This window comes from Pongo abelii, chromosome 20 (genome assembly GCF_028885655.2).
Source record: "Pongo abelii isolate AG06213 chromosome 20, NHGRI_mPonAbe1-v2.0_pri, whole genome shotgun sequence".
NCBI lineage: Eukaryota > Metazoa > Chordata > Mammalia > Primates > Hominidae > Pongo > Pongo abelii.
The window spans coordinates 62,290,091-62,303,385 of NC_072005.2; the positions used below are offsets into that span (position 1 = coordinate 62,290,091).

A 13,295-nucleotide genomic window follows, 5' to 3' on the forward strand; every position below is an offset into this window, starting at 1 on the left:
TTATCTGCCATCCTGTACACTCAAAAATTTGTTAGTTACTGGTTTCTTTAACTCTTTTATTTTTATTTATTTATTTTTTTAGACGAAGTCTCGCTCTGTCACCAGGCTGGAGTGCAGTGGCACGATCTCGCCTTTGCCCATTTCATAATCAGAATGTTAGTTTTAGGGTTTTTTTTTTTCTATTGGGTTATGAGTTCTTTATATATTTTGGATATTAACCTAATATCAGATATATAATTTGCAAACACTTTTTTCCATTCTTTAGGTTTTCTTTCCATCGTCTCCCTTGTTTCCTTCACTATGCAGAACATTTTTTGTTTGACATAGTCCAAGTTATTTATTTTTGCTTTTTGTGTAATATAATGCTGTAAGTTTCATGCCACATCCAGGTGGAACAAATACTATGCCATGGGAGTTTTTGAGAAAAGAAAAGCTTTATGTTGAAATTCAACTTCCAGGGAGACAGGAGGCCAGCTCTAATCTGTCGTCTCATACTGGCTTCAAATCACCATTTATTAGAAAATGTTCAGAGGACCTGGCATGGTGGCACCTGCCTGAAATCCCAGCACTTTGGGAGGCTGAGGCAGGTGGATCACTTGAGGTCAGTAGTAGGAGATCAGCCTGGGCAATACAGAGAGACCTCATCTCTCCAAAACACAAAAATTGGCCAGGCTTATTGTGGAGGTTGAGGGTCTCCAGTGCTGTCCAATATAAACATAATGTGATCAACATATGTAAGGATAAATTTATGGTCCAATAGCCAAATAAATGAAGCAAAATGAAATAAGCCTAAGTAAGTTTAACAAAATATAAGCATTTCACATGTAATACATTTTTAAGATTCTCTAACAGATAGTTTACGTCTCCTTTAGGTCTTCAAAATTTAGTGTCTCTTTTATACTCACAACATATCTTAATTCAGATAAGCCCCATTTCAGGTGCTCAGTAGCCACATGTGGCTGGTGGCTACTATATTGGATAACTCAGCTGTAGACCATTTTGCCACTCAACTCAAAGCCTCATACCAAGCCATGGCCTTCATTCTAGCGAGTGTTTCCAATATTGGGAGGTCAGGGCCCCACTCATTTATATTTGTACTTATATTGTATCTTCATTTCCTAGTACTAGTGCTTTACAAAGAGTAGGCAATGATGTCTTTATGCAGGTAAAGATGAAAGTGTCCCAAGAACTATCAGCCATTCCACTCACGTAAGAGCTAAAACCATGCCTATTTATTCCCAGACAGTGGCCATGGCTGAACACTTTAAACAAGCAAGCAGTTGTCCTATCTGCCTGGATTATCTTGAAAACCCCATGCACCTGAAATGTGGATACATCTGTTGCCTCCGATGCATGAACTCACTGCGGAAGGGGCCCGATGGGAAGGGGGTGCTGTGCCCTTTCTGCCCTGTGGTCTCTCAGAAAAATGACATCAGGCCCGCTGCCCAGCTGGGGGCGCTGGTGTCCAAGATCAAGGAACTAGAGCCCAAGCTGAGAGCTGTTCTGCAGATGAATCCAAGGATGAGAAAGTTCCAAGGTAAGGAATCTGTACTACCTGCTCCAAGCCCATAAAGGGCCTTGGAAAAAGCAGCTTTTCAATGTCTTTCCGTTCAATACGGGCATTAGCTGAAGTCTGCAACCTAAAAGTTTTGTGATCCCAAACATCAGCTGTTATCAGCGCGCAGTATAGATTTCCACAGGATCTGTACCAATTTATAACTATGAGAGCGAACTATCATCTCCTCCTTCATCCATCCTATGTACTAAGAGGGAGAAAAACCTTTAATCAAAATATTGAATAACTTAAACAAGAATTTTTACTATGACAAAGGTGGGCTTGTTGCAATCATATTCGTACATTCTATACATAAAATTTGACTTAATCGGGGGCCAGGGAAATTCCTAAAGAAAGTTCGGATCTGAGAATGAACGTGGAATAAAAGAAGAGACAATGAATAAAATATTTGGGTCTGTGCAGTAGAAAGGCAGAGGGAGTCTTTAGTGTGTGTCTTTGCTGAACTACCGGTTCTTCTTTGCACAGTGGATATGACCTTGGATGTGGACACAGCCAACAACTATCTCATCATTTCTGAAGACCTGAGGCGTGTCCGATGTGGGAATTTCAGACAGAATAGGAAGGAGCAAGCCGAGAGGTTCGACACTGCGCTGTGCGTCCTGGGCGCCCCTCGCTTCACTTCCGGCCGCCATTACTGGGAGGTGGACGTGGGCACCAGCAAAGTGTGGGATGTGGGCGTGTGCAAGGAATCTGTGAACCGACAGGGGAACGTTGTACTCTCTTCGGAACTCGGCTTCTGGACTGTGGGTTTGAGAGAAGGACAGATCTACTTTGCCAGCACTAAGCCTTCGACGGGTCTCTGGGTGAGCCCAGGTCTACACCGAGTGGGGATTTACCTGGATATAAAAATGAGGGCCATTTCCTTCTATAATGTCAGTGATAGGTCACATATCTTCACATTCACGAAAATTTCTGCTACCGAGCCACTGCGTCCATGTTTTGCTCATGCAGATACAAGTCGTGATGATCACGGATACTTGAGTGTGTGTGTGTAATTAATAATGGCATTGCCAGTTCCCCAATTTATCTTGGGCAAGGCAACTATACACTTGAACACAGAAAACATCCACAGTAAGTGGCTGTGTGCTCGTGACCAAAGGCGAGAACTTCTCTGCTTGGTCCACTTATGGTTCAAAGGTATGGAAGAAAAATGTGGGTCTTTCAGTGAATTCTGAGCTCTACTTGTATTGCTGATGAAAAATTGCATATGAAATATAAAGCAGTGTCTTTTTTTGTAACTCATGCTTATGTTTCTTTTACAATAAACGTTTAACATTTTCAGATGCATTTGCAACTGTTTTTCTTTTGCTTTGCTGTAAGATGAAGTAAATGTGTTATGGAGGTTATAAACTGTAATAATATAAATGTGACCCCCAAAATTAATTCACTTTCTAAATGACAAGGAAACACTGCCTGTTAAGCTGGTAAAAGTATGTGCCTGTATGTGTTCAGTCTTACCCAACAAATGGAAAACACACATTCATCTCCAGTATACATTGAGCATTCGCTAGCATGGACAGATGTGGCCATAAGAGAAATCACATTGACATGAAAATTGAAATAATATACACGCTGTTCTCAAATGCCAACAGAATTAAATTATAAATCAGTAACAAGAAGAAATCTGTAAAATCTCCACATACATGAAAATTAAACAACCACTTCAAAATAAAATATAAATCAAAGGTGAACTTACAAAGGAAATTATGAGTGAAAGTAAATGCACAATATCACAACATTTGTAGATGTAGTTGAGGCTTAGAGGGAAATTTATAGAAATAGACACTTATAGAATCAAGGAAAATACCCTCATCCGTGATCTAGCTTCCATTTTTATTTTATTTTATTTTTTTTTTGAGGTGGAGTCTCGCTCTGTCACCCAGGCTGGAGTGCAGTGGCCTGATCTCTGCTCACTGCAAGCTCCACCTCCCGGGTTCATGCCATTCTCCTGCCTCAGCCTCTCGAGTAGCTGGGACCACAGGTGCCCGCCACTATGTCCGGCTAATTTTGTGTATTTTTTTTTTAGTAGAGACAGGGTTTCACCATGTTAGCCAGGATGGTCTCGATCTCCTGACCTCGTGATCCACCTGCCTCAGCCTCCCAAAGTGCTGGGATTACAGGAGTGAGCCACCGTGCCCGGCCGATCTAGCTTCCCTTTTTAAGTGAGCAAATGCAGTGGCAAATTAGGTAAAAAACAAAACAAAACAAAGACTACAGTAGTAGTCAATGAAATAGAAAATGGATAAATGTTATATAAAATTTTAAAAATTCAAGACACATTTTTTCAGGATCAAAGTAGTAAATCTTCAGCTAGAGTGAAGGAGTGAGGAAGGGATGAATTAAAACAATGAGTAAGCAAGAGAAAAGGAGGGTGGGGCAAAATCAAGAGAGGTAGAGAAAGAAGAGACAGAGCCCATTGTGATGGCTCAAGCCTGTAATCCCAGCACTTCAGGAGGCCGAGAAGGGAGGATTGCTTGAACTCAGGAGTTTGAGGCCAGCCTGGGCAACATAGCAAAACCCCATCTCTATAAAAATAATTAAAAAAAAAATTAGCTTGGTGTGTTGGTTTGCACCTGTGGTTTCAGCCACTTAGGAGGCTGAGGTGGGAGGATTGCTTGAGCCCCAGGAAGTTGAGGCTGCAGGGAGCCATGAGCCATGATCATGCCACTGCACTCCAGCCTGGGCTACAGAGTGAGACCCTATCTTCCAAAACAGAAAAGAAAATGTGACATACGTACACAATGGAATAGTATTATCCATAGAAAAGAAGAAAGTTCTGTCATTTGCATCTACAGAAATGAACGTGGAATACACGATGCTTAGTGAAACATACAGCCACAGAAAGAGAGCTATCACATGATCTCATTCACATGGAGAATCTTAAAAAGTGATCTCACAGCACTAGAGAGCAAGACCGGGCACAGTGGCTGATGCCTGTAATCCCAGCACTTTGGGAGGCTGAGGCGGGCGGGTCACCTGAGGTCAGGAGTTCAAGACCAGCCCGGCCAACATGGTGAAACCCCATCTCTACTAAAAATACAAGTACTAGCCAGGCATGGTGGTGCACACCTGTAATCCCAGCTACTCGGGAGGCTGAGGCAAGAGAATTGCTTGAACCGGGGAGGTGGAGGTTGCAGTGAGCTGAGATTACACCATTGCACTCCAGCCTGGCGGACAGAATGCAATTCCGTCTCAAAAAAAGAACTAGAGAGCAAAATGGGGTTAGCAGGGGCCGGGGCCGGGGCTGGAGCTGGGGCAGTGAGGAGGGAGGGTTAGGGAATGGTTGGCCAAGATACATACAATTTCAGCTAGACAGGAGAAATAAATACAACATGGCAACAATAGTTCATAATAACATATTATAATATTCTTAAAAAATGCTAAGGGAGGCAATTTTCAGTGTTTTCATAAAAAAGATGACAACTTTTCGAGGAAATGCATATATTACATAACTAGATTTACCCATTTGGCAATGCATCTACATTGCAAAACACCATGATGTACACAATCATTACATACAATTATTCTGACAATTTAAATAAGAATCAAACTTTACATGTTCAAGATGTTCCGTTTTACCTCAGTGAGATCCCAAAAAATTTTTTTAATAATAAATAGTTCTGTTGGTACCAGTACCATGCTGTTTTGGTTACTGCAGCCTTGTAGTATAGTTTGAAGTCAGGTAGCGTGATGCCCCCGGCTTTGTTCTTTTGACTTAGGATTGACTTGGCGATGCAGGCTCTTTTTTGTTTCCATATCAACTTTAAAGTAGTTTTTTCCAAATTCTGTGAAGAAAGTCATTGGTAGCTTGATGGGGATGGAATTGAATCTATAAATTACCTTGGGCAGTATGGCCATTTTCACGATATTGATTCTTCCTACTCATGAGCATGGAATGTTCTTCCATTTGTTTGTATCCTCTTTTATTTCATTGAGCAGTGGTTTGTAGTTCTCCTTGAAGAGGTCCTTCACGTCCCTTGTAAGTTGGATTCCTAAGTATTTTATTCTCTTTGAAGCAATTGTGAATGGGAGTTCACTCATGATTTGGCTCTCTGTTTGTCTATTATTGGTGTATAAGAATGCTTGTGATTTTTGTACATTGATTTTTTATCCTGAGACTTTGCTGAAGTTGCTAATCAGCTTAAGGAGATTTGGGGCTGAGACAATGGGGTTTTCTAGATATAAAATCATATCATCTGCAAACAGAGACAATTTGACTTTCTCTTTTCCTAATTGAATACCTTTTATTTCCTTCTCCTGCCTAATTGCCCTGGCCAGAACTTCCAACACTATGTTGAATAGGAGTGGTGAGAGAGGGCATCCCCGTCTTGTGCTGGTTTTCAAAGGGAATGCTTCCAGTTTTTGCCCATTCAGTATGATATGGGCTGTGGGTTTGTCATAGATAGCTCTTATTATTTTGAGATACGTCCTATCAATACCTAATTGATTGAGAGTTTTTAGCATGAAGGGTTGCTGAATTTTGTCAAAGGCCTTTTCTGCGTCTATTGAGATAATCATGTGGTTTTTGTCTTTGGTTCTGTTTATATGCTGGATTACATTTATTGATTTGCATATATTGAAACAGCCTTGCATCCCAAAACAGAGATATAGATCAATGGAACAGAACAGAGCCCTCAGAAATAACACCACATATCTACAACTCTCTGATCTTTGACAAACCTGACAAAACCAAGCAATGGGGAAAGGATTCCCTATTTAATAAATGGGAAAACTGGCTAGCCATATGTAGAAAGCTGAATCTGGATTCCTTCTTTACACCTTATACAAAAATTAATTCAAGATGGATTAAAGACTTCAACGTTAGACTTAAACCATAAAAACCCTAGAAGAAAACCTAGACATTACCATTCAGGACATAGGCAAGGGCAAGGACTTCATGTCTAAAACACCAGAAGCAATGGCAACAAAAGCCAAAATTGACAAATGGGATCTAATTAAACTAAAGAGCTTCTGCACAGCAAAAGAAACTACCATCAGAGTGAACAGGCAACCTACAAAATAGGAGAAAATTTTCGCAACCTACTCATCTGACAAAGGGCTAATATCCAGAATCTACAATGAACTCCAACAAATTTACAAGAAAAAAACAAACAACCCCATCAAAAAGTGGGCAAAGGATATGAACAGACAATTCTCAAAAGAAGACATTTATGCAGCCAAAAGACACATGAAAAAATGCTCATCATCCCTGGTCATCAGAGAAATGCAAATCAAAACCACAATGAGATACCATCTCACACCAGTTAGAATGGCGATCATTAAAAAGTCAGGAAACAACAGGTGCTGGAGAGGATGTGGAGAAATAGGAAGACTTTTACCCTGTTGGTGGGACTGTAAACTAGTTCAACCATTGTGGAAATCAGTGTGGCGATTCCTCAGGGATCTAGAACTAGAAATTCCATTCGAGTCAGCCATCCCCTTACTGGGTATATACCCAAAGGACTATAAATCATGCTGCTATAAAGACACATGCACACGTATGTTTATTGTGGCACTATTCAGAATAGCAAAGACTTGGAACCATCCCAAATGTCCAACAATGATAGACTGGATTAAGAAAATGTGGCATATATACACCATGGAATACTATGCAGCCATAAAAAATGATGAGTTCATGTCCTTTGTAGGGACATGGATGAAATTGGAAATCATCATTCTGAGTAAACTATTGCAAGGACAAAAAACCAAACACCGCATGTTCTCACTCATAGATGGGAATTGAACCATGAGAACACATGGACACAGGAAGGGGAACATCAGACTCTGGGGACTGTTGTGGGGTGGGGAGAGGGGGGAGGGATAGCATTAGGTAATATACCTAATGCTAAATGACGAGTTAATGGGTGCAACATACCAGCATGGCACTTTTATACATATGTAACTAACCTGCACATTGTGCACATGTACCCTAAAACTTAAAGTATAATAATAATAAAAAAAGAAAATAGTTCTGTTGAAACTCTCTCGTGAATTTTCCTTTCAGTTATTGTACTTTAATGCCCTTAAATTGCTTACTGGTTCCTTCTTCAACTTTCTCTTTATTCATGTTCTCTATTTGATGAGGAGTTATTGCTCTGGTTTATTTTCATTCTTCTGCCCTTGGTTTTCTTGAGTTGTTTGTGCCTATTTAATTTAGTATTTGGAGAGGAAGCCCAATGTCTTGGCTTGCTGATAGTGTTATTTTTTCTTAGGACTATTATAATTTCTTGTGTGCGTGCCTCATATTTTTTTGTGCAAAAAAGTGGACATTTTGTGTGGCAAACCCTGGACATCAGATTCTCACCCCTGACCAGGCTTTTTTGTTGCTGCTGGTTGTGAGTTGGAGTCTTCTGTTTTTGTTTTCATTTTTTGTTTGGTTTGAACCTTTGTAAACTAGTGCGTAAAGGTTTTACTCTTTCTTCTGCATGGCCACTGAAGTCTCTGCCTTCTGGTCTGCTAACGAATTGATGGAGATTTAAAAAAAATGCCTGAGCCCAAACCCAAAATTCTCTGAAGCTCTTTGCCATGGGATCCCTCTAGGGGCCTAGCCAGGAATTTTTTTTTATTATTTTTATTATATTTTTATGTTTTATTTTTTTTTAAGACGGAGTCTAGCTCTGTCGACCAGGCTGGAGGGCAGTGGAGCCATCTCGGCTCACTGCAACCTCCGTCTCCCAGGTTCACTAGCCAGGATTTTTACAAGTCTCATTTTAGCCTTCATTTCCTGCTTGCCTGGAGCCTTAGGATCATCAGAGGTAAAACATAGGGTTTCCCAGATTTTTATAATCTTGCATGGACATGTATGATTGAACTCAATCCTTGGTATACCTCAGTGCTATTCAAAGCCCTTACTATCTCATGTAATTCTTCCCCCAGACTCTCCCTTAATAGGCTTTTCATTCTGTCATCTGTTTTCCCTGTTATCCCTTAGCCAGGCAACTTCAGCAAGTGTATTTGTCTTTAAGGGCTTTTAATGACACTGGCACCCCCAAGAAATCGGCTTTAGTCTGTGTAGATCTAAAAAGGGTGAAATAAAGGCAAGCCCTTGAGCCAACCCTTCAAGGAACCACTAAGATAGATGGAGGCACACAACAATTTTTTGAGAACAAAGATTCTTCATCCTGTGGCACCAGCGTGCTCGTCTGGGAATGATGGACGCCACGTTCTCAGCAGCCATCAAGCTGAAGAGTGGGGAAGAGTAGGTGGGTGAGTTAACATGCCACCACTCAGCTGGGCGCAGTGGCTCACGCCTGTAATCCCAGCACTTTAGGAGGCCGAGGCGGGCGGATCATGAGGTCAGGAGATCCAGACCACCGTGGCCAACATGGTGAAACCCCATCTCCACTAAAGATACAAAAATTAGATGGGCGTGATGGTGGGTGCCTGTAGTCCCAGCTACTCGGGAGGCTGAGGCAGGAGAATCGCTTGAACCCGGGAGGAGGAGATTGCAGTGAGTCGAGATCGTGCCACTGCACTCCGGCCTGGTGAAAGAGCAAGATTCCGTAAAAAAAAAAAAAAAAAGCCACAGTGGAAGAAAGGTAAATCCAATTCTATATAATTTACATTTCTACACAGGGCAGAGAAAGCAAAGTGCAGGGAATTGGGTAATTTATTAATTCAGCAAGTGTTGTGTGAAGCCATGAAGCCGACTCCATGCCATGTACAGTGTGTGCCCTGAGCCCTCTGCCCTGGCAGGTATTAGCAGGACTTCAAGTTCAAAACCCAGGCTGGTGAACTGACAAGGGCCTTCATTTTCCTTAATCAAATCATAGCTTCAAAGACTCTGCAGGACGCTGGTGAGTTGAGTTTTAGCCATTAACTTACTCAATTTCTCAGGTCCCGTTAGTTTTTCCCACAGTCATAGGAGACCAGCTGGGGGAGTCGCAGGGTCTTTGAGTCTACACCAGCGCTGTTCATAAGAAATAGACTGTGACCCATATATGTAATGATGAATTTTCTGGATACACTAAAGAAAATGGAAAGAAACATGTTGAATTAATTTTAATATCCAAAAGATTTGTCATTTTAACATGGAACCAATATTAAACAGCTATGAATGACGACTTTTTTCATCTAACAGCATCACAATCTAGTGTGTATTTTATAGTCACGGTATGTCTCAATTGAGATAAACTCCATTTCAGGGGGTTGCTAGCCACATGCTGTTGGTGGCCACCATATTGGACAGCCCGGGTCTAGACCCTTTTACCACTTCAACTCTATGTGGAATAATGAACGATATTCTTCATTCCAGCTACCATTTGAAATTCAGAAGTCAGCAGCCATGACTCTTCATGTCTGCACCCGTATTGCCTGGTAGAAGGGATATCACATAGTAGGAACACAATCCCGAAAGTTAAAGGACCCCGGTTCATTTGTCTCGTGGAGTCTCCATGAAGAGGCACATTTTCCCCCCAGGCAGCAGCCACAGCTGAATATTCGTGAGAAGCAAGATGTCTTAACTGTCTGGCCTGTGTCGAGAAACCTGTATTCTTGAGATGTAGATACATCAGCTGCATCAATTCACTGAAGATGGAGCCCCAAGCGGAGGGTGTGTGGTGCCCTTTCTGTACCATGGTCACTCAGAAGAATGACATCAAGACAAATTATCAACAGTGGAAGGCAGCTTCCACGAGAAAGGAACTAGAGCCACAACTGCGGTCTGTTCTACAGATGAACCAAGGATGCCGAAGTTCCAAGGTAAAGTATCTGACCCACCTAGACCCTCCCCACAAAGGGCCTAGGGAAAAGCAACTGGGCAAAAGCCTCTTCACTTAATATTAGCAGAATTCTGGTTCCTAACATTGTATGCACCTTTGAGCATCAGTGGTTCTTGCCTCTGAGTACAGAACCACCTGGAGATTTTTAAGAAAATGTCATATTCAGGTCATGCCCTAGCCCTGTGCTGTCCAACAGGGTAGGCACTAGTGGCTCTGGACCACGAGAAATGCAGCTGGTACCTAGTGGAAAGGATGCTATCTATACCTATTGGATTCAATGAAATATATTACTGAAGTTAATCTCACCAGGTCTGTTTTATGTTTTTGAATGCAGCTACTAGTACATTTACAACGTGACATGCGGGTCATGTTATATTTCTTTAGACAGCACTGGCCTACAACTTGAATATTTGTTAAATTATCTGAGGATCTTATTAAAATGTACATTCTGGTACGACACCTCTGGGATCTCCTGAGACTCAGGATTTCTGACAAGAGCCCAGAAATTTCTGAGAAGAGCAGCTGATGTTGCTAGTTCCTGAAACATATGTCGTTTTGGGTTTTTTTTTTTCCCTCCTTTACTAAGTTCGTTTTTTTTTTTTTCCTTCCGACTTGTATGTTAGGTTCATGGTGGTACAGGTGCAGCTTTGTAACATGATAAACTGCATGCCTCAGAGGTTTGGTTTACAGACAGTTTCATCACGCAGGTAATAAGCACAGTACCTGAGAGGTAGTTTTTTGATTCTCGCCCTCTTCCCACCCTCTACCCTTGAGTTGCCCCCAGTGTCTCTTGTTCCCTTCTTTGTGTCCATGTGACCTCAATGCTTAGCTCTCAGTTCTAAGCGAGAACACGTGATGTTTCCTTTCCTGTTCCCACGTTATTTCACTTAGGACAGTGGCCTGCAGGGACAGGGCATGGAGAATACAGCCCTCGCTGACTGGGATGTTGAAGGACAGGTTTATTGAAACACAGAAGACCCTTAAAGTACCAAACTGTACATGAGAGCGGGCAAGGAAAACTTTACCACTGTCTTAATAGAAGCCAGCGGAGCTACTTTCTGTGAAAAGATGCAATTGGAAAAGATGTGGAAAGTATCTAACACCGAAAACAACCCCACGAGTGTGCCCGCAATCCTAATACACTCTTCTCTAATTCTGAATGGAAGAACTCCTTTCCCAAGACATGAGCATGAATGCAATTCCAGGCTGAAAGATATTTTGGGAGAATGTTCCAGAGGCAAGTCAACCCACTGGGCTTGGTGGTTTCCACAACTGAGGCTACCTGGTATTCCCAAAGAGAACATAAATTTTGTTCAGGATTTACTCAAAGCAGATAAAATGTAAAAGATGTCAGGGATCAGTGCTCCATGAACGTGGGTCCATAAAATTACAAGCTGGAGAATAACTACTCCCATAAATGTGAGTCTATTTTAAAAGGATTTATATAAGAAAATAAACCAATTTGAATTATGCAAGAAGAGATAAGCATTTTCTCTCTGCATGCATATGTGTAGATACGGTATGTGTGTATACATGGACATACATGTGGCAGATTATATTATAGATCCCGATCAGTGAAGAAATGCAATGTGCAAGGATTTGAAAGAATATATGCATCTCAACGTAGAGTTTTGTGTTTTTCAATTTGCCTTCATGAGACAAAAGGAATTGAGAACTGCCTTGGCTTTGATTATGAAAGAAGAGAATCCAGCCATCACTAGGGAATGATTACTATGGAGATGATTAAATTAAAGACTAGTAATTTCATCACATCAATGTAATCATATCCTTTTCCACCCTACCTCCAGTCTCCCACTTTTACATTCTTATCCATGAACTCTGATCACCTATAATATATTTAATACATGAGGAACCCATTTTTGAACATTTTTGAAAAAGAAATTAATCTCATTTCATTTATGATGTGATGTAAGGGAAACAGTAAGGTTGTAACAATAGCTTTTACCTTTAATTTTAGATGCTATAACTAAAAAGAAAAACAGGACTTTCATTGGCTGACTGATTGTCTGGAAACAGTTTTGGGATTTCTTTTCTAAGCTTCTTAACTAGAACCTTTACATTATAGAGAAAGTGTTTTCGAGAGTTGAGTGTGGTCTGGGGAGTGTCCGATTAGTAACAACTTCTGAGTAGGTTGAACTCACCTCTTTTATTGACATGTGAAAAGGTGTTACATTTATAATAAAAAATGATTTGAAAGTCGCACCATTCATTTTAGTGGAATTTTAAATGTCACCCCAATTTTTAAGATTTTAATTACTTTTAATTAATTTTCAAATTTTAATCAAGAGGCATAGTATTCAAGATCTTATCTAAAAATTATTACATGGCAATATTTTGTCCTTTTTAATTAAAAAGTAACACTGAAAGCACAATCGTCTTCCTTCATGGTAAAAAGCTGTCCAATAGTAACAATCTCAATGATGGCAGAATTAAATCAGAATCTGATTGGATGAGAAAGGAGGGGGAGGGTGTGGCTAAGGTGGGTGGAGAGACCCTCTCGTATAAAAGCCCCTGGCAGCCAGCTCTCACTCCAGATCTGAGCTGTCCGCAGAAGCAGCTGGAGGCCAGGGGAGAAACTCCAGAAGGAGAGGTGAGTTCAATCTTATGGAATTCATTTTTACAAAAGGCGTATGAGAGTCTAGGGGAATGCAATAATTTCTTGATTCCACAAGTGTTGTCTGAGGCCAACTCCATGACAGACACACTGTATTTCTGGAGGAGAATGGGACCTCTGCCCTGGTGATGGTTAGGTAAGTCTTAGATTTTCAATACCAAGAGTAGAGAAATGACAATCTCCATTTGCTTGAATTTCAGCAGAATCTGGTAGACTTTCTGAAATGATGGAGAGAGGTTCGGTGGCTGTGTTATTCCACGTCAGGTTTTCCTACGGGTTTGGTGTTGTTTTCCTATTCTCCCCTTCCCACAACCCCTGGCAACCATCATTCTTCTCTTGTTTTCTGATTTTTTTGTCTTCAGTT

At 41.1% G+C, this 13,295-nt stretch overlaps 1 protein-coding gene across 1 annotated transcript; it reads left to right on the top strand.

Moving 5' to 3' along the window:
- Positions 1-1,251: 1,251 nt before the first annotated feature.
- Positions 1,252-11,262, top strand: LOC100433613 (ret finger protein-like 4A). Its single transcript, XM_054539265.2, has 5 exons — positions 1,252-1,537; positions 2,042-2,559; positions 8,710-8,774; positions 10,081-10,276; positions 11,188-11,262. Exons 1-5 carry the CDS (start codon positions 1,252-1,254, stop codon positions 11,260-11,262), a joined length of 1,140 nt encoding a protein of 379 aa, XP_054395240.1.
- Positions 11,263-13,295: the final 2,033 nt, after the last annotated feature.

Bases quoted from the DNA above. Each gene is read 5' to 3' on its own strand.
- LOC100433613 (XM_054539265.2), top strand. From the start codon at position 1,252: ATGGCTGAACACTTTAAACAAGCAAGCAGTTGTCCTATCTGCCTGGAT. The intron at 2,560-8,709 runs GTGTGTGTGTAA...CTGTGGCACCAG, and splicing joins ATGATCACGGATACTTGAGT to CGTGCTCGTCTGGGAATGAT. The intron at 10,277-11,187 runs GTAAAGTATCTG...TATTTCACTTAG, and splicing joins AAGGATGCCGAAGTTCCAAG to GACAGTGGCCTGCAGGGACA.